The sequence below is a fragment of the Barbus barbus genome (assembly GCF_936440315.1).
Source record: "Barbus barbus genome assembly, chromosome: 42".
Taxonomy (NCBI): domain Eukaryota; kingdom Metazoa; phylum Chordata; class Actinopteri; order Cypriniformes; family Cyprinidae; genus Barbus; species Barbus barbus.
Window position 1 is genome coordinate 8,647,354 of NC_136720.1, and position 22,609 is coordinate 8,669,962.

General features: G+C 37.1%; 1 protein-coding gene across 2 annotated transcripts; it reads left to right on the top strand.

Moving 5' to 3' along the window:
• Positions 1-317: 317 nt before the first annotated feature.
• LOC306861728 (beta-1,4-N-acetylgalactosaminyltransferase 3-like) lies at positions 318-14,050 on the top strand. 2 transcript variants are annotated; one of them, XM_079404151.1, is made up of 20 exons: positions 318-372; positions 1,476-1,561; positions 1,698-1,715; positions 2,297-2,386; positions 2,476-2,566; positions 2,666-2,766; positions 5,635-5,702; positions 5,788-5,863; positions 5,955-6,021; positions 6,269-6,412; positions 6,511-6,617; positions 7,187-7,287; positions 7,425-7,486; positions 8,009-8,180; positions 8,660-8,883; positions 9,293-9,446; positions 9,543-9,615; positions 9,747-9,900; positions 10,182-10,308; positions 12,979-14,050. In XM_079404151.1, the coding sequence occupies exons 4-20, from the start codon at positions 2,309-2,311 to the stop codon at positions 13,079-13,081; spliced, it is 1,902 nt and encodes a 633-aa protein (XP_079260277.1). In that variant the 5' UTR covers positions 318-372; positions 1,476-1,561; positions 1,698-1,715; positions 2,297-2,308; the 3' UTR covers positions 13,082-14,050. The 2 variants fall into 2 exon arrangements, with proteins under 2 accessions (XP_079260277.1, XP_079260276.1); XM_079404150.1 differs by having other exon boundaries at positions 333-478.
• The last annotated feature ends 8,559 nt before the right edge of the window (positions 14,051-22,609 follow it).

Sequence of the window (22,609 nt, forward strand, 5' to 3'; positions counted from 1 at the left end):
ATGGGAACAAAAAATGGGAATTCTCAAAGGAGAAGAAATCAACATAACGTGATCTTCACCCTAAATCATTCAGCTTTTTATTTTACCTTGCTTGAGATCTAAATAAAGGATATTGTATATTTACATGTTTTTCATAGTCTTTTTATTCCTTTTTCACGAGCTGATAAGATCTGCCAAAGCAGGTTTGGAGAGATTCTGGCCTAGAGCCAACAGGACATTTAACTAACCCTCGTCATAGAAGCTTACTCTATCTTGTTCAGCCGGTTTTTGTGAGACAATGGTGTCTAAAAATCAGCTTAATATATTCTGGGCATCATACGGTGCTCAGTGTCTAGCAGAATGTTTACTCTGAGAGGTTTTCACCACCGCAAGGTGATGCTGCATTTATTTAGTCTACTCATAATATGTATTGTATTTTATGTTTTCATATATTTAGGAGCATATTATGCAAGCTTACAAAACAATATTTTGCCTGCTGGTAAGTTATCTTTTATTTATAATGGCTGGATTTATTTATTTAATTATTGACTGATGTTTTATGCTTTTTAGTCTTTTTTCAAAAAAGTATTTGTCTGGTAAGTCCCAAGATCCAGTTCAGAAAAAGAGTTTAAGCAAAAATACTGAGTAAATCAGTGAATTGCTCAAATTAGCCATTCATAAAATGCCAGATCTATACATGTATTAACTGATCGAGACTATGTAAGGTGTAATGTTTCATAAGCTTTGTCATTTTCTGCAACTCCACCCTTCATTTAACTATAAGCCCTTTTTAGATGTCTTTGCTTTTTTTTCATAGAGCCAGTGTAAAATATCTACTGTGACACTAAAAGTGCTAGAACTTTTACTCTCATTGAAACAAATCAAGATTACTAGGGAAGATTAGGAGTTATTAGGATTTTTTTGTTGGGATTTATTTGTTTGTCTGTGTCTGTCAGTTATCCCAATTCAGATGTTTTGCTGAAGTTTTTTTTTTCTGTTGCTCTTGTAGAACGTACACTTTTCCCTAGCAATTTTTTATTTATTTAGATATATATATATATTTGAGATAGTTCAGATAATTCATTCAGATTGTATTAAAGTTAGAGTTTGGGGGAGGAAAATGTATTATTCCAAGTTGATGTATTTACTATTATTATAAGAATTATTATTATTATTATTATTATTAAATAACCTATTAATAAATATTTGCTTATAATTTCTTCTGTACTGAAGAAAATTCTTGTTTTGGCACCACCCATAGGACATTTGATTTTTAACTTCTAGTTCTTTAGCAGGAAGTATGGGAAAATGGGCAAACATTTTTACTTCTGAATTTATATAACATAGATAAGGATGGCTTTGCATGTACAGGATGATAAGGCTTCATACAATATAGTACATTGCCACCACTGAAGGTGTGAATTCATATAAGCCATTCAAATGCAGAAGCATTAGCATACTCTTGCTTTATATATTTTTTTTTTTACTTTCTCAAGGGCCTCCAAAAACAAACATCGACAAAGATATCAAGAAGAGAGAATCACCTCTTAATGATGAACCTCCGGATGCAGAGGAGATCCAGGTAAAATTGTTGACTTGACTTTATTTAGATATACATATTTTAATAAGATGCATTACTATTTCTCTCTCATTTCCCAATTTTAAAACTTTCTTCTTCTTGTGAATTTTCTATGAAAAATATTGCTGATGATCAACAGCCAATCAAAACATATAAGGTGTGTATAACATTAGTTTTATTGAGTGTTTTGCGATTTAAAAAGAGAGAGAAAGAGAGAATTCTTAATATTTTTTTTATATTCTTTAATGTTTTGAAAGTTTTGATATACAAAAGACATTATCGGTGTCTTCAAGAAAAAATCTCCACCTAAATTTGAAATAAGATTAATATTAATATAATGATTTATTAAAATAATATAACTTAACTGAAATTTTGAAATACAGAAATCTGTTATTTATTTGTTTGTTTGTTTGTAAACATTCAGTTCATGAAATTCATTGAATCACAAAAAGAATTGTTGTTCATTTATTTGATATATCAATTTCTTAAAAAGGGAGGAGTGGTGGAAAACAAATTATATTAGTAAATATACTGGAGAAAATGTATTGCCTCATATAGAGAACCATTCAACTATATAGACAAGGGTTTGTGGAGCCTAAAACTGTTCTCCTGTAGCATTAGATGTCAAACTGTACTTTTAAAAACAATGTCTGCAAATACAAAAACTACCCAGTTGCAAATATTTTATTCTATCATGGCTTACTGAAGACAACCTGAGCATTTCTAATTTCTCCTCAGGGTCGAGTGAACATGCACGTTTTTGAAGATTGTTGCGGTGGATCCCTTGAGCAACTTAGGAATAACCTGCTCTATCCACTATTTCCCAATGTTAGTTCTATATATATTTAGTTGTATACTGTTTTCAAGTGATAGTCTCAGTGTATAAGTATAATATAATATCATGGGTTTATTTAAAGGTGCGTACTACAGTAAGCAGACTTGCTGTGGCGCCTCAATGGAACAATTATGGTCTGAGAATCTTTGGTTACCTCCATCCTGCAAAAACTGGTGAGTCCAGCATGAAAATAAAAGTGTTTTGTTATATATTGAATGCAATAAAACATATAGAGGCAATTAACAAATGCACTGATATCGTTCTGCTTATAGATGAATATATATTTGCTGTTTCCTCTGATGATAACTCAGAGTTCTGGCTCAGTTTAAATGAAAGTCCGGAAAACCTTCAACGTCTCGTCTATGTTGGTGAGGTATGTCTGGTCTGAACGCGGATGTGTTTGTGAGTGATTCAAGTTGGTGCGATTTATAATGTAAGAGAGCATAGCACACATAAATACAAGTTTAAATGATACAATTTATGTCAGTTAGCTCTAAAGAAGATTCTGTATTTATTTAATCACCCTGATGTCATTCCAAACCCCTTTTTTTTTATCTGTGGAACAGAAGAAAAAAAAGAATTGATGAAGCTCTTTTCAATACAGTGACAATTTGTAATGTCCACATGCTGTCAAGCACTAAAGAGAACAAAATAGCATGACAAGATCACCATAAACCACATAATTTCAGGGGCCAGATTCACACAACATTCTTCAAAAAAAAAATGTTTTTAAATCTTCCCGTAAAAATTAATCATGTCTCGTCATTTTCATTTAAAGAATTAAGGTGATAGTTAAAAATACCATGTACATTTTATTAAAGAAATTGGGTGTCATGAATCTGGTCTATGAACTTCCATTAACGCACCACCAGAGGTCACTCGCTCACCACATGGACTCTTGCATGCCACCTCAGACTACAATTCCCATCATCCATTGCACTGACGACACACAGCTGATTGCACTGATCACACAGCCTACATAAACCATGGACTTCCTCTCGGCGGAGTATTCTGTAACGGGGCGAACGAGACATGAGGATCCAGGTGCAAGCTTTTATTAATAAACAGTCAAAAAACAGGCAGGGTCAAACAACGGCAAACAGGTATGGTACAGGCAAGACACAGAGCAATCCTAGGGCTAGTGAGAGTCGACGATCGGCGATAAACTGCCTCCATGGCCATGACAGGACAGGACGAGGATTCATAGATGGCCTCCATAGCCGTGACAGGGCAGGACGAGGGTTCATAGGAGGGTACCACTGACACCTCTGGAGATTCTGCAGCAGACGCCGCCACCTCTGGAGGTTCTACAGTGGTAACATCAGGAAACAGGTAGAGTTCAGTAACCGGACCGGTACAGTGCTCATCAACGGCTCCTTTGACCGTGACATGGCAAGCTGAGAGTACATTGCTGGGCGCCCCGTCTGCTCCGCACTGGTGGGCTTCTGCTCTGTCTGCTTCACCGTCCAGAGGTGGCGGCGCGTCGATCGTCGACTCTCACTAGCCCTAGGATTGCTCTGTATCTTGCCTGTACCATACCTGTTTGCCGTTGTTTGACCCTGCCTGTTTTTTGACTGTTTATTTATAAAAGCTTGCACCTGGATCCTCATGTCTCGTTCATTTATTGAGGAAATTTAAGCAATTGAGTCTTGAATTGAGGAACTGATTAAACTTTTTAAAAAAGGAAGAAATTAAGGAAAGAAGGCCAGCTATTTATTTTAAGAGAATTAGCTCAATTATGCCGTTTTATTTTGGCTGTGCAGATTAGTTGGTTAGTTGCCGACATGCTTTGCATATTGCTGGATATGGAGAGTAAATATTGAAATTAAGGGCTGTTTTATGTGTTTTGAGTGAAGGGAAACATCTGTTAATGTTTATTGTTCAATAATGTTTGACATTTGAAAGAGTTTCTGTTACATGTTTCTGTTGTTGCATTGTGCAAAAGAGTAGAGCTTATGGTTAGGTTATAACGGCTGTAACACTGTGGTATGATGCTTTGTTCAATGAGCAGTAGCTTTGCTAATACTAGTGCAGTACTTTCCAGAATTTATCAAGTATATTCCTGTTTGAGCTGTCTAGCTGTATTTATTTTTTATTTTTTAAATTGTACAAAATAACTTTATCAAATACAAACAGGCTTTACTCGAAATCACAGACGTTTGAGAATCAATTAAAAAATAAATGAGCACATTTCACTAATAATATTAATTTCATTGTATATAAATGTGTAGAGATTTTACATGATTTATTCAGGTAGATTGCATTAAAGAAATGAAGGCCTTAAAAACTGTACCTTTTTTTAAGTAGATGGCACAACACACTTTTTACTGTGTTTTCTTATGCTTGCCTATATGATAGCTTACCCAAATTTCACATAAATTATCACTTATTATTAATTCATGCCCAATTAATAACTGATTGATAGTCTTAAATAAATTGACCTTTGATGTCGTTGATACTGCATATTTTCACTGCTCAAATAATATTAATGAATAATCTTATGTAAGTGCTTTAGTAAAAAAAGATTTTAAAAAATGTGGAACAGGTGTGGACAATGAGCTCAATATATTGGTATCTGGCAAAAATTTGCGTGTTTATACTATTACATAAATCCCATTTTCAAAAGTTTTTAACTTACGGCCCACAAAACAGTCTTGACAGTCTTAAGGCCATTGTCATGTAAACGAATGTGCAAAATGCATACAAACATTTTCCATTTTTATTAGAAAAAAGTGCAGTGTAAACACTTCCTAAAACTCACATCACATTCTGTTTACACTAGTGTTTTTAAACCTTTTCCAAAAGTTGCTCGTCCACACCGACACCTCTGAAATGCTTAAATCACCTTGCTGTGCATGAATAAAACGTCATACACGGTTTGAAATGGCAAAGATGGTTGAACACAGAATTTTCATTTTTAGGTGAACTGTCCTATCAAAATTGTTGTATTAAAAACTGGTTATAACATATCTGAATCCAAGTGACATTGTTATTAATGATACAGTTATAATTAATATAAACATACTTAAGTATGCTCTCGAAATTAAATATGCAATAAATATATAGAAAAACAGCTCCTGCAATAGTTGTTTGCAGATTCCATTTGGTTTTAAATTTTGGTACAGTATATATAATTATGTAAACACAGTAAATGTGACTTAATTATTTAAAAACTCTAAATGTTTCCTTTTAAAAAACATATTGAAATCACCTCGATTATCATGTTTCTGTTTTGAATCAGACAGGAAATGAATGGACTGCTCCAGGCGAGTATTGGAAATTTGCATCCCAGGCATCCAAACCTGTCTTGTAAGGATTTATTTTTTTTTTTTTTCAAAAGCATATTCAAAAATGACTCTATCATGCTATAATGTTGGGTCTCTCTCTTCCTTAGGTTAGTGAAAGACATGAAATATTTTTTTGAAATCCTTTTAAAACAGAATAGCGGAATGGATCATCTGGAAATAGCTGTATGTACTACAGTATATGTGTGTGGTAAACGATTTAGCTTGTACACTGAACTTAAAATTGTACATCTTTTCCTTTACTTTTTTTCTGCAGTGGAGTTTAAACCGTGACAATGGCGCTTTTTCTGTGATAACCTCTGAGTTTTTGTCGTTATATGAAGGTACGTTTGTCCCAATGAAGGCATCTGCAAGGCATTTTTCGATCATGAATAGAACTCTTATATATATATATATATAGTTTATATATATATATATATATATATGCAAAGGATATTTATGTTTAACAAGCACAAGTTCTTGCTAGTGTTGATATATTTGCTATTGAAACACGATGTGTGGGATAGAGGCGTATCAATATTGACTTTTACAGGACTTGTTGATAACATGTAGACTAATTTCTTTTGCCAGATGAATCTTCTCTACAAATGGGAGATATTGATCACATACCTCAAACCAAAGCGAGTTACGATATGCTCCTTGAGCCGATTCCCATGTCACCCCATCCTGCAGGAGACATGATCAGAGAAGACCCACGAGACCACATCTATAAACGTCAGCACTATGGAAATCTTAAATGGAATGCCTTAATGGCATTTTAAACATTCTGTTTTTTCTAAACAGACCAAATGTGTTCCCTTTGTTTTAAACAGACAAAATGATAGAAGAGTCCTACCTGAAAGACTTGTTTCCTGAATGCCATTACAATCCAAGTTACATACTCAAAAACCAGATTGGACGATATGAAGGTGTATATTTGGTGAGTTAAGCATTCTGACAAAACTTTTCAGTTTCTATTACAACCACTGATTTTTTCCTGAATATTTTGCCCCGAGTAGGCAAATTTGATTTTTAAGAGTTCTAGAATACAATCACAGCCTTCAGAGGGGAAATCGCTAACATTAGCATGCTAATCACAGAAATGGCCAAGAGAGTGCTTGCCTTACCATGCTAACGTTACAGCTAATGGCAAAATATGTCATATTTTACTTGATTTACAGTCTGAATTCAATGTAAGTATTTAAAAAGACTGGCAACCACAAAATAAAACAAAAACAACACATCAATTTGCTATGAACTAATAATTAACAACTTTACATCATTTATTTATCTTAATGTTATGTAATCTACATGTATTGACTGAAGTATAACTTTACAAGTATAAATTATAGATACAAGTATAAATTAGCAGTACTTAATGTATTATAAACTAACATGACTCATCAAAGAACAATAGTGTATTCATAAAGTAACTTTGACCTAGATTAACAAACAGTGAAATAACTAAACCAAAAAGAGTAATCTTTGGCTATGTTTCTGTTCTTGTAGATTCAGTTTTCTTCAGTGTATCCAAATGACTACACGAGGCAAACTCATGCAAACAATGATGAGATGTGCTTCTACAGACAAGATCCATTATTTCAGGCAGAGTATGCATACAGTACTGCATTAATCAGAATACACCTTTCCACTGCTTTTAGTAATCTTTTTGTTAGTTAATAAGCAAGCATCACCAGTATTTCCTGTTAGCAACTAACTGCATGCTACCCCGTCTTCACTTTTTTAGTAAAGGACTTGCTTCTTATCTGACCGAGGTTGAAGACCCTGAGGTAAAAAAGATAGAAACAGGTAAAACTCTATTACAGCTTTAAACAATAGGAAAAACTAAAACCTGTTCTTATTGTGATTCACGATTCTCCTGAAATTTTCTTTTAGTTATTGTCACAAGGCTGTTTTGGTTAATGTTAACAGCCAAATTGCTATATAATGTTTGTTGAGTAACGGGATTTTAGTTTTGTTTGCTTTATATATGCTGACAGCAGGAACAAAATCTCTGCCCTCAAGCATGTCAGCGTTGTCACTGTAAATTAACTTTTGAACAATCTCCAAGACTGGCTAGATATGTTTGGAATTACATAACAGTGAAAAGGTGTGGAAATAAATGATTTACAAAGCACATTATAAGCACTCCGATGGTTTGAGTCCATGTCATTAACATTACAATAAAATGAAAAATGGTTCTTGATATGAAGACAGTTCTTTGCTAAAACCTAGAATGCTTCAAAAAACACTTTGTTTTTATATTTGTAGGCTCAATTTATATACTGAATATAGTGCCACTGTAATACTTGCTTAATTCATGTCCTAAAGGTCCTTTCTGGCAGCGTGTCTATGACGTGAAACCCCTCAATGTTGCGTCAAAGCAAACTACCATTGTGGCAAATTCCTGCAGAACAGCTGGAAACATTGTGATGTCCCAAAATCATGCCATGCCAATTGTTAGAGCCTTTTTAAATGCACTGCATTCAAGAGAAGAGACACGGTAAGCCTGCCCATTGTTTACCTCATTTAACCCTTCTCATTTTAAATTGTTTGTCAATTAATAGACAAATATATAGGGAAGAAATAATGCACTGGGAAAAAAAACTACTTCAGCATCAAAACGTTGGTCAAATCTTTCAATATTCTATCAAGAATGTAACCTTTCTTTGAATATTAATATCTGAAATATAAATCATATATTCCTCAATGCCTTAATTTGACATGACACATATTACCCCCAAATGGGGCAAGTTGTGTCACTTTTTTAAAAGCATATTTCTATGGTTTTGTTATGCAACTTAAGTGACAGCTTAACCTAAATATATACATACACAATTATCTGATCAACATGTCTGGCTCTTTCAGCTGCACCCATATTGATACTATATTTTTAAAAGAATGAGACACGACAATATGTCCAACATGACAATACAGAAAGCAGGTGTGGTGTTTACTATAATAGTTTCCCCATCTTCACAGTGGCTACTCCCTGTTGAGTGTGGTGAATGTTGTAAGGCGTGAAGACAAGGATGTGGGCAGCCGTTATCTGGTGGAACTTGAACTTGTAGGCCCACAGGGTCAGAAAGTTCTTGTTTCGCGTTATGTTTATGCACTAGCTGAGGATTCAAAAAATCCAATAATCCTCTGCAGTCCAGAAGCCTTCAGCTGGAACCCATCTGCTACTGTTCATATTATCGTGGCAGGTGAAACTAAACAGATTTATCGGTATCTGTCTTTTAACTCTGCTGCATTCAAGTCTTGTTTGAATTACCATAATAATAAAACAACAACTCTGATATTTGACTTGGAGCTACTTGTGTACACCTTAAAATAAAGTGTTACTGTTATATAATGTCATATAATGTAAAAAAAAATAAAATAAAAATGAAAACGCTTGTAATTACCTTATAACTAATGTGTAATTACATGTTAAATGTAAGCTTGACAACAATGTGAACATTTTCCTGATCAAAAAAAATTATTTTGCCAACATTACAACCTGAATGCAACATTGTTAAATTGAATGTGACAGTATTTTATTGTCTGATATTGTCTGTGCATGTGGTTCCTAAGACAAAATTATGTATGCAGTCTTCATTGATCTTCCAACAGTGAAAAATCAGGCCAGATGGATCATACAGTTTATCAGGGAAATGGAAAAAGTGTACAGAGAAACTGGGGACAAAAACTTTAATGTAATAATTGTAGACTATAACAGCTCTGACATAGATATTGAGAAAAGACTCAAAAAGGCAACATTACCAAGGTAAAACGCATTGTTTTATACTTTTTTGTATATATGTGTGTGTTGATCAGTGCACAATTCCTATGGCTAATGATGTCAACATGCACAAATATACAGCTACAAGTTTAAGAAGATGGATGGTAATTTTCAAAGAACAGGTGGCCTTCAAGCTGGAATAGATCTTGTTGAAGTAGGTAACCTCATTTTAACAATATAAGCTCTTCATGTTTCGGTTTCATTTTTCTTGAAATGTGAAGCTATTGTTATGGATGAATGAATTGATATATGGAAGATGTTGTAATTTTAGTTCTTCTTTCTCAGGATGAACATAGTATTTTGTTCCTTTGTGACCTGCACCTCTACTATCCGGTGAATATAGTAACCACTATACGAAAACATTGTGTCGAGGGAAAGATGATCTATGCTCCAGTTGTAATGAGACTGGATTGCGGTGCTTCCCCAAGAGCCCCAGCTGGTACTGATTTCAAATATTAATTAGTGTTTTACAAACCTCATTATGTTTGCAAAGTAATCAGACTTGCAATTTCATCAGGTAGATGAAGAAACAGGTGAAAAAACTGCTTTTATAAGGCAGTGTCTCATGACAACAGCAAAGCTTTAGGACCAAACACCAAAACATTTACACTCACTAACTTTTTCTTGCTTTGCCGACACTGGTACATATTTGGTACATGTTCAGATATGTCATGATAATGCTGCTAATGTGCTCTTAAGTAAGTTAAATATTTGCCATAGGTTCTTGGGAGGTTTCTGGTTACGGTCTGATGGGAATCTACAAATCTGACATGGACCGTATTGGTGGCATGAACACCAGAGAATTCAAAGACAAATGGGGGGGTGAAGACTGGGAGTTATTGGACAGGTAATATAAGCCAATCATCTTTGGAATTATTTAACAATTATATAACATTTTCTAGTGTTTTGTTCATTACATTGGTCCACTCAGTTATTTTTTCTAATTAAAAGACTTTTGCAGTTAAAGAAATTACATTTTTTTTTAATAAGTATCATAAGCAACATGAGTTGAAGACTGTAATAAAGTCTTCTGTGGAGACAAAAAAGCTGTTTTGGTGATGTTAATATGGCACTGTTTTAAACTAAAATTGGAAAAGTTTTATGCATTTCGGCCGTTTATTTCACTGACAATATCATTTTGGGGCTCTGAAAACTTTTGAAAACAGGTTTCAAAGTGCAAGATTTTGAAAACAATACCGTTATCGTCTCCATGTAAACTATGAAGACACAAATTTGAATGTGTGCAGGCACATAGGGTTTTTTTTTTTACTATATGACATCACCAACTACTGGCCAGGTAGGATAATACAGCTTTTTGTATCATTTTCACGGATCAGTGTGAACAGGGATTGTTTTGACAACACTGTTGTCTGTGCACGAAACGTTTCAAAAATGCAAAGGAATATATATTTTTTTTTTAGTACAATCATTGTCATGTAAACATACTCATATTCCACATGAAGTTGGTAACCTCTGCTACTGCTAATAAAAATAATAACTACCTTTAGGTGTCAAAAAAGCTAACAAAATTTTATATATATATATATATATATATATATATATATATATATATATATATATAGTGCCTATCAAACGATTAATTGTGATTAATTGCATTGTATGTGTGTGTGCTGTGTATATTTATTATGTATATATAAATACACACACATGCATGTATATATTTCAGAAAAATATGCTATGTTTATATATTTTATATATTTATATTCATATAATTTATATTATATATATAAATATATTTAATATATAAAAATATGCTATATTGATATATTAAATATATTTATATATAATATAACTTATATGAATATAAATATATACATGTAAATATTTTCTAAATATATACATGTATGTGTGTATATTTATATATACATAATAAATATGCATAGTACACACACATTATATCTTGTTATATCTTGTCAAGTGACAACACTGAAGAAATGATACTTTGCTACAATGTAAAGAAGTGAGTGTACAGCTTGTAACAGTGGAAATTTGCTGTCCCCTCAAAATAGCAACACATAGCCAGTTAACGTTAATGTCTAAACCGCTGGCCACAAAAATGAGTACACCCTTAAGTGAAAATGTCCAAATTGGGCCCAAAGTTTCAATATTTTGTGTGGCCACCATTATTTTCCAGCACTGCCTTAACCCTCTTGGGCATGGAGTTCACCAGAGCTTCACAAGTTGCCACTGGAGTCCTCTTCCACTCCTCCATGACGACATCACGGAGCTGGTGGATGTTAGAGACCTTGCGCTCCTCCACCTTCCGTTTGAGGATGCCCCACAGATACTCAATAGAGTTTAGGTCTGGAGACATGCTTGGCCAGTCAATCACCTTTACCCTCAGCTTCTTTAGCAAGGCAGTGGTCGTCTTGGAGGTGTGTTTGGGGTCGTTATCATGTTGGAATACTTCCCTGCGGCCCAGTCTCTGCTTCAGTATGTCACAATACATGTTGGCATTCATGGTTCCCTCAATGAACTGTAGCTCCCCAGTGCCGGCAGCACTCATGCAGCCCCAGACCATGACACTACCATGATTGACTGTATCACACTTGTCTTTGTACTCCTCACCTGGTTGCCGCCACACACGCTTGACACCATCTGAACCAAATAAGTTTATCTTGGTCTCATCAGACCACAGGACATGGTTCCAGTAATCCATGTCCTTAGTTCTGCTTGTCTTCAGCAAACTGTTTGCAGCTTTCTTGTGCATCATCTTTAGAAGAGGCTTCCTTCTGGGATGATAGCCATGCAGACCAATTTGATGCAGTGTACGGCATATGGTCTGAGCCCTGACAGGCTGACCCCCCCACCCACCCCTTCAACCTCTGCAGCAATGCTGGCAGCACTCATACGTCTATTTCCCAAACACAACCTCTGGATATGACGCTGAATACATGCACTCAACTTCTTTGGTCGACCATGGCGAGGCCTGTTCGGAGTGGAACCTGTCCTGTTAAACCGCTGTACGGTCTTGGCCACCGTGCTGCAGCTCAGTTTCAGGGTCTTGGAAATCTTCTTATAGCCTACGCCATCTTTATGTAGAGCAACAATTCTTTTTTTTCAGATCCTCAGAGAGTTCTTTGCCATGAGGTGCCATGTTGAACTTCCAGTGACCAGTATGAGAGAGTGAGAGCGATAACACCAAATTTAACACACCTGCTCCACATTCATATGATAGCGGGGAGAGAAAATGGCTAATTGGGCCCAATTTGGGCATTTTCACTTAGGGGTGTACTCACTTTTGTGGCCAGCATTTAGATGTTAAAGTTTAGACATTAATGGCTGTGTGTTGAGTTATTTTGAGGGGACAGCAAATTTACACTGTTATACAAGCTGTACACTCACTTCTTTACATTGTAGCAAAGTGTCATTTCTTCAGTGTTTTCACATGAAAAGATATAATAAAATATTTACAAAAATATGAAGGTGTACTCACTTCTGTGAAATACTATATATAAATTTTATATTTTTCTCTCTCTCCCTCTCTCTCTTTTAGAGTCTTAGGAAATGGGTTAGAAGTGGAACGACTCCACCTCAGAAATTTTTTCCACCATTTTCATTCCAGACATGGAATGTGGGAAAACAACAAGCAAGGCTAACAGCAAATGTGCATGACTTTTTTTTCCAAACCAGTTGAGTGCAAACCTCGCCACCAAAGACGAATCTTTGGTCAATCTCACAACTCAGTCACGCAGTCATCTGTCAAGAGACTTCATGGATTCAACTCAGAAAAGTCATGGATGGATCTGATTGCGACAACCAGTATTGCTAGCTATAAGGATATGCAACCAACATACTTGGAGTGTAAATTAAAGTTAGAGGTTAGCATTTGTTTCAGTGGTGTGTAGACAATCAGCCCTGTGATTGGCATGACTATTGACATCTTAACTGGTGGTGTTTCAGTGGTTTAGTGAAGAAGAAAAATCGCTAGTGCTAATGGCAGCCTTTACTAGCAGAATTATTATTGCCATTTGAATGAAGTTGTTGGATGACTTAACTTTAAGTCATATCAGAGTAATTCTCATACTCAGCAAAAATAATAATGTATGAACATCTGTTATTTTTCCTTTCTTCAGTTGTTTATTCAGCTTGATCATATTTACACTTCTGTACACAGAAAAACAGTTTTATTGTGTGTTTAGCAAATGGCCTTGGGCACAGTGTTGCAATGAAACCAAGTGTTGATTTATTAAAAAAAGATGGAAATAAAGAAGAAAACATACTCAAAAAAATGTCTGTTAAATATGAAATAATAAAATAATAGACTCTTCGGGTTGACAAGCTTTTTTAATGTCTTTGAATGAATTCATGCTCACCAAGTCTGTATTTATTTTATAAAAAAAATACAGTGAAAACTGTAATATTGTAAAATATTAACATAAAATATTGTTTTCTATTTGAATATATTTCAAAACGTTATTTATTCCTGTGATGGCAAAGCTGAATTTTCAGATGCCATTACTTCAGTGTCACATTATTTTGAACTTTTCAACAGTAATGTTTAGTATTTAATGTATGAAGGCCCATGGTCTTTTATAGCTGTCATTAAAAAAAACATCTTTGTTCTCTACTGCCTTTGAGTTCATAGTGGAGGCTGTGCACTCAAATGTTCTTCAAGGTTGTGTGATATTAGTTGCAAATGAACAAATGGTCTAAAAATATAGTACGAGCCACTTTAGATGATGCCAACTCTAGACGTCGCTACTCTCTCAACTTATAAAACCATGGATTAAGATATAGCTATTAGTCTAAATATGGTTAGTGAGAAAGGGACATTTCTATGACCAAAGTAAGCCTTTCAGTATCCAATCACAATTTAGTAGCATTAGCCAAACAGTCAACAACAGGAATTGTATTTCCATGTGATATGCAAAAGACGTGTGTGTGTGTGTGTATGTGTGTGTGCGTGTGTGTGTGTGTGTGTGTGTGTGTGTGTGTGTTTGTGTGTGTGTGGTTTTTGCATTTTTCTTGATTGGACAGTGGAGATCTGACAGGAAATGAGTGAGAGAGAGAGAGGGAATCAGGAAAGGCAGGATTCATATGTTCCATATGTTGGCATTGCTATGAGGTTGCTAGGGTGTTCTAAGTCGTTTCTTAGCAGTGGCTAGGATTTTCTGCTATTGTTCGTAGGGCGCTGAAAGGCAGATGTAATGAATGATTACAATGAGTGATGAAGTTGTTGCTTACTGGTTGAGGTTAAAAGAACCTTTAAATCCTTAAATAAGGCTAAATATTCTTAAATCATGATCAGTTTACTGGAGAAGCATTTTTATGTCATTGCTTCTTTTTTTTAGCATAAACCTCACTATTTACATATACAAATAAGCAGAGCCGGCCCAAGGCATAAGCAAACTAAGCGGCTGCTGTTACTGTTTATTTTATCTTATATTCGTGATGTATGTCAATGGACAGTGATAATTATACAAAAGTGAAATATTAAATAATTCAATATTCTATGCATATCATTTGATTATTTCCATAGTGACGTGTCATGCAGGCACAATAATGAGCATTTGATAATATGCGCCGGACGCTGCCGTCTGGATCTGTCGGATTAACATCACGTTAATTCACCTATTTCTCCCGAAATACATGAAAGTAAGTGGTCAGTCAGCTGGGAGAAAAACAGAGTAAACTTTATGGTAAATGTGTAGCCTATTTGATAGGAATAAACCATGTCGTCCATTAATTGAAAGGATTATTATTGCCGCTTTCCATAGAAATCATCGTGTTGCCTATAGCCTATAACAAACTAAATGTCTTTTTTTTTTTTTTTTACTTAACTGAAGTGTATTTAAATGTCTGAAACCTAAAATAAACTGTATTTAGTTGAAAACACTGAACAGTTATGAAATATGAAAAGCACAGAGCGCGTCTTTCTTTTTATTTTTTTCGGAGCTCGTCTTTCTCTGGCTCAAAGGGTTAAAATCAATGGTGTTTTGCAGGTGGAGGGGGACAAATTCAACATGGGGGTTTTGTGCGTTTCTCAAATCAGAGGTGCGTTTCTCAAAACCATTGTTAGCTAACTATGGTCGTTATTTCCACTGAACTCTATTTGTAACGACAGAACTTGCCACCATAGTTGCTTTTTGGAAATGCACCCCTGGTCAGATCAGTAAAAATTGCCATAACTTTCCTGGGTATATATTTTTGTAATAAAAATAAGCTTCTCCTCAGCCTACATTTTGCGTCTTTGCTATTATATTCCAATATCATTATGCCTCAATTAGATAGATATAAATTAAGAGTTGTTGTTTTATATAGATGCTCACTGTTGTGTTTAATATTTATTATAAAAAAGTACGACTTGTAATAAAAGTACAACTTCGATTAATATTTATGTTGTTAAAATAACATTCTGTTCTGTAAATGCATTGTCTGCTGGTTTATTTAGCTACTTTTCAGCACATTAAGTATGCCACTTAATACTTTAACCCCCGGTTTCTTGTTTCACAGACTAGGCTTAAGGCTAGTCCTAGACTAAAATGTAAATCTGAGCTATTTCAGCTGAAAGAAACTTGCACTGACTGATCTTAAAACATGTCAGTGCTTTTGTTTTGTCTTATGATGAACACCTGTAATGCTTTTTTTCTAAGGCATGTTTATAAAAATCACTTAAATGTCCTAATTAAACTATGGCTTAATCCTGGCTTAGTCTAAGCCCTGTCTGTGAAACCGAGCCTAAGACTTTGAATGTTAAAGTGAAAATTAACACTTGACCACTGTTGTAAGTTTGCAACTGTTGCAACTGTTGTTCAAAACCACAGAAAGGTAAAAACATGCAGGCAGGCAATGGTATGATGTAAGCAACACAGCTACAACAAACAAAACTGATAATGGGTGTGTTAGATTTATAATGTGTGAATAATCAAGCTTTGACAATAAACAGTCATATTGGCGGCACCGAGGGGCCCCCAAATAAAATTCTGCTTAGGGCCCCATAAAGGCTTGGGCCGGCCCTGCAAATATGCCTGGACTCCCAGTGTTCCCGTGCATCTCATAGTTTGAATGACCCATCTAGGTGACAACAGGAAAACTCTTTCACCCTGCACGCTTTGAGTTCACAATGACATGTGCACTTTCTAATCTTCATCTCTTCAAGGTTGAGTAAGATTAGATATGGGGTACGACAGGACTATCAGCAGCATTGTACTGAAACAACGGCCTGCTTAACCCATTTATTTACTGCTGTCACCATGGGAGATGGCCCATCCCTTAACCATCTAGCTTAGCTTGTCTTCTCAGATTCACCATAGGGAAATATTACATCTGAGCCAGAACGTAAGAATGGATAATGAATCATTGTCATGTTGTAACAAAACAATTAATCATTTGTCATCTTTAAATACCAGCTGTTCATCAATTATCATGAAGCAATATATATGTAAAAAGTGTTAAAATATTAGTTATAATATATTATATTGTGCTTGCATTTAAGTGCAATTTGATGCAATTAAAAATCTTTGAAACTAACAATTAAACACAGAACTGTTGTTTATTTCTCTGTCCTTAAAAAGAAATTCAGTAGATTAGCTTGTTTGGCGAGTTTGGCCCTCCACGGTTTGGAATTGTAGAGCCCTATCTTAGGCATTACATAATCATGAGAAGGCATGTAATAGTTCAAATCATTTTAAGGAACCTATGCAGACAAAGTGGCTGCAGTTTTTCACAACTAATGCTAGTTAATCTTCTGAAGTCAGTTGTGTTCTATCCTGCTCTTGAAGGGCTGATATTCCTTTAGAGTTTAGCAACAACTTGCTCCAATACACCAGCCTGAAAGTTTCTAGTGAATGTCCTGAAGACCTTGATTAGCCATTTCTTGTGTTTCTAATTAGGGTTGAAGCTAAACCAGAGATTGTCTTAGTATTTGGAAGTTTTGGAAGTGTCTGTTTTACTTACTATTAAAGACAACATAAGGGTCAACTTGGATCATGTGTGCCTTGATAACCAATCACATTATAGCCTTGATGTTATTGAGATTGAGATGCCACCGCCACTAAACTTCGTAACGCCATTGGCTCCTCAAACTGTCAGTCAAACCTCATTATTCAATAGTGACAGCAGTAAATAAACAGGTTAAGCAGGCCGTTGTTTCAGTACAATGCTGCTGATAGTCCTGTTGTACCCCATATCTAATCCCCAGGGGTGGAGGAGTGTGTTTCATGATTAACAAGAAATGGTGTGATCCCAGGAATATCTCCATTCTGTCGCGTTCCTGCTCGCCTCATCTGGAACATCTTTCCATTACTTGCCGCCCATTTTATCTGCCCCGGGAGTTTTCATCGATCATAGTTACTGCTGTGTACATTCCACCACAGGCAGACACCGGCCTGGCTTTGTCTAAACTTCACGATGTGCTCAGCGGCTACATCAACAAACATCCTGACGCTGCCTTCATCATCGCGGGGGACTTTAACAAAGCCAACCTCAAGCAGGCCATGCCGAAATTTCATCAACATGTATCCTGTCCAACTAGAGGACCAAACACACTGGATCATTGCTAGACTCAGTTCAAGGATGCCTACAAAGCCCGCTCACTACCGGCTTTTGGCAAATCGGACAATGCCGCCATTTTTCTAACACCGGGATACAAACAAAGGCTCGTTCAGGAACCTCCGGTGCAGAGAGTAGTGACGCGCTGGTCCTCCCACTCAGAGGCTATGCTGCAGGCGGCTCTTGATGACGTCGACTGGGACATGTTCCGGGCGAGTTCTTCTGACGTCAGCGAGTTCACGGATGTAGCATTGAGCTTTGTAAACACGCTAACCGAGCAAGCTACAGAAACAATAACTATAAGGACATTCTCCAACCAGAAACCGTGGGTGGACAGATCAGTCCGTGCTGCGGTTAATACATGCACTGCCGCTTACAATGAGGCTCTTCTGACCGGGAATATGAGCGAGTACAAGGCATCGTGCTATGCTCTCCGATGCGCAGTAAGAGCCGCTAAACACAGATACAGAGAGAGAATTGAGTTTCATTTCCAGCTCAATGGCTCTCGACGGATGTGGCAGGGACTGAGGACCATCTGTGCCTTTGGAAACAAATCCTCCGCGGAGGTGAGAGCAGATCCGTTGCTGGCCGACGAATTAAACACCTTCTTCGGCCGCTTCGATGGCAATGGCGGCGGCACGTCTCTGCCGCCCAGCGCGTCAGGAAGCAGCAGGCAGAGCAGCGACGATCCTGTAATCACCGTGTCGGAGGATGAGGTTCGGAGGGCGCTAAAGAAAGTGAACGTCAGGAAAGCAGCCAGACCTGATGGGATAACCGGCCGTGTTCTGAGGTCATGCGCCGATCAGCTCGCTGGTTTGTTCACTTCCATCTTTAATGAGTCCCTTGCTACGTCCGTGGTTCCCACCGCATTTAAAAAATCTGTCATTATCCCTGTGCCAAAGAACAATAAGCCCTCTTGCCTGAATGACTATCGCCCAGTTGCCCTCACATCTATAGTCATGAAGGTTTTTGAGAGACTTGTAAAGAGCCACATCTGCTCCTCCATCCCTGATACTTTGGACCCTCTTCAGTTTGCCTATTGCCCAAACAGATCTACGGACGATGCCATCTCTCACGTCCTCCAATCTTATGTAAGGCTGCTATTCATTGATTATAGCTCAGCTTTCAACACTATAATCCCCATCAAGCTGGCTTCTAAACTCACAGACCTCGGCCTAAACTCCTCACTCTGTGACTGGATTCAAGACTTCCTCACTGGCAGACCTCAAGTGGTGAAAGTTGGCCAGTTCACCTCAAACTCCATCACTCTGAACGTAGGAGCCCCACAGGGCTGTGTCCTGAGTCCCCTGTTCTACTCTCTCTACACGCATGACTGCGTGTCCTCTCACAGCTCCACATCTATTATCAAATTCGCTGATGATACTGTGGTTCTGGGCCTCATCTCCAACAACGATGAGACCACATACTTGGATGAGGTAGAGAGACTCACATCTTGGTGCCAGGACAACTGTCTCTCTCTGAATGTGAGCAAAACTAAAGAGCTGATCATGGACTTTAGGAAGAGACAGCAGCAGCCCTACACTCCTCTTATGATCAGTGGGACCCCTGTGGAGAGGGTGAGTAGCTTCAAGTAGCTCGGTGTAAACATCTCCAAGAACCTGACTTGGACTACACACATCCAAACACAGGTTAAGAAAGCCAGGCAAAGACTGTACCATCTGCGACAGCTGAGGAAATTCAGGGTCTCACCAGCAATCCTGAAAACTTTCTATTCAGGGACCATAGAAAGTGTATTGACTCAGTGCATCTCAGTGTGGTATGGAAACAGCTCCAATCAGGACTGCAAAGCACTACAGAGAGTTGTGCGCTTAGCTGAGCGCATCTCAGGGTCTGCTCTCCCCTCTCTGCAGGACATCTACCTCAAACGCTGCAAAAATAGAGCTGTCAAAATAATCAAGGACTCAAATCACCCTGGTAACCGTCTATTCACTTTGCTTCCATGTGGTAAGCGCTTCCGTAGCCTGATGGCAAAAACTGAGAGACTTAGGAGGAGCTTCTTTCCCCAGGTCATCAGGCTCCTAAACTCTAACTCTGTGTCATAACACCACATGACTCCATGTATATACCACCATATCAATAGCTATTCATAATTTTTCTCTACCACATATTGCTGCTATTTAAATACCCTGGACAACTTTTTGCACATTCCTCTTATTGCTATTATTGCTATTGCTATAAGTCAACAACATACTGACCTGTACTGACCTGCACATTTATATTTATATTTTTTTATCTTTTATTTTATTTTATTCTCTTATTTTTTCTACTTTTCTTTTTCTTAATATTTGTATACTTTATAATTGCACTGTCCTTGGAGCGGACCTGACCTACATTTCACTGCTGGTTATACCCTGTATAATTGTGTATATGACAAATAAAACTCTTGAATCTTGAATCTTATTCCTTCCACCTCTCTCGTCAATGAAGTGCGGCAGGCATTTTAGAGCATCTCAGCTTGATTGCAGTCTGAAGGTAAATAAAGAACTGTCGATTGAATAAAACTTTCTTTACTCAAGAAACACAATATTTATAAAGGTTAATGTTTTTTGTTTTTTTTAAGGAGCAGAAAAGAGTGTCTTAGTCTATCATTTGTTGTTAAGTCACAGCCAAATAGCATGGGCGAAGCTAATCTTTTATATGATATTTTGGCCAAAGAAAAAACTGAGCGCCCACATAGCAACAGAAAACTGTATAACCTGCAAGTTCATGAAACGTAAATGCGATGCACGTACTGCCTCTGATGTGGTGGTAATGATGGGAAAACATTCGCTGGTCAAAAACTTCGTATTTGAACTTGATTTTGGTGAAATGTTAATAATCAGAATCAGCTTTATTGCCAGGTATGTTTGCACATACAAGGAATTTGTTTTAGTGACAGTAGCTCCACAGTGCGACAGAATGACAGCGACAGTACTGGACACAGATAATAAAAAAAGTTATGTGCAAATATGCAAAATGGACAATATGCAAAATAGCACAAACACAATATACAAAATCGACAATTCAGTATGTACAGGTGTGTTAGGTGCAAATTTGAAATGTATGTGTATGTTAATTTGTAAGTATGTGTGCTAAATAAAAAATAAAAAAGTATGATAGTGTTGTGTATTTCATGTTTATTGTTAAGAGTTAAAATGTTTATGAGATGGAGGGAAGAAACTGTTTCAGCAGCTCCTGTGGCAGGTTGAACTACCACAGCTGGCGAAGGAAGTACATTTACAGTACATTTACGCATTTAGCAGACGCTTTTATCCAAAGCGACTTACATTGCATTCAAGTTACAGTTTTTACATTTTATCAGCTCTTGCTTTCCCATCGAACCCATGACGCGCCATGTCATGCTCTACTATTTGAGCTACAGGAAGTACAACCTCTCCTGGGATTTTTTGACAATAGAGTCAATGTGAATGTCCCACTTCAGGTCCTGAGAGATGGTGCTGCCCAGGAATCTGAATGACTCCACTGTTGTTACAGTGCTGTTCATGATGGTGAGTGGGGGGAGTGCAGGGGGGTTTCTCCTGAAGTCCACGATCATCTCCACAGTTTTGAACATGTTGAGCTCCAGGTTGTTAAGACTGCACCAGACAGCCAGCTCCTTAACCTCCTGTCTGTAAGCAGACTCGTCACAGTCCTGAATGAGGCCGGTCAGTGTGGTGTCATCTGCAAACTTCAGGAGCTTGACAAAGGGGTCTTTAGATGTGCAGTCGTTGGTGTAGATGGAGAAGAGCAGTGGGGAGAGAATGCAAGTTAGATGAGTCCTGGTAGGAATGAACATATCCTCACAGAAACTGATATAAGATGTTACAGTCTCTGTGAGTTCGTCCAGATCGTTTGCAGCAGCTTCAAAAACACTCCAATCAGTGAGGTCGGGACAGGCTTGTAAAACCCGCTCTGTCTCATTAGTCCATCTCTTTACAGTCCTTAACACAGGTTTAGCTGATTTCAGTTTCTGCCTGTAGGTCGGAATAAGATGAACCAAACAGTGATCAGAGAGTCCTAAAGCTGCCCGTGGGACAGAGTGATATGCGTCCTTTATTGCTGTGTAACAGTGATCCAGTATATTACTGTCTCTGGTGGGACATATAACATGCTGTCTGTATTTTGGCAGTTCACGTGAGAGATTTGCTTTATTAAAGTCCCCTAGAATGATTAAAACAGAGTCCGGGTGTTGTTGTTCTGTGTCTGTGATTTGATCAACGAGTTTCTGTAAAGCTGAGCTAACGTGCGCTTGTGGTGGAATGTAGGCACTCACAAGAATGAATGAGCAGAACCCCCGTGGTGAGTAGAAAGATTTACAGTTGATGAAACCCATTTCATGCTTGCATTGGCCTCAACATGAAATGTTGGCTGGGAGTTACCCACCTGGTACAGTCCATACTGAAAATATATTATTGGTTGGTTTTATACTTACAACTTTGTTGTGCTTGTTGACTTTATCCTCATAGTCGTATCTCTCTTCATCTACTACATCGATTTTTGCGTAGAGTTGTTTACACAGATTCTGAAAATGAATATGCAACATAAATACAACTAGTCTGAGAATTGACAAATAGTAATTGAAGCTAAACTGCACATTTTGTCTTCAACTTAAATGTTCTTTCTGACTGAGTGTA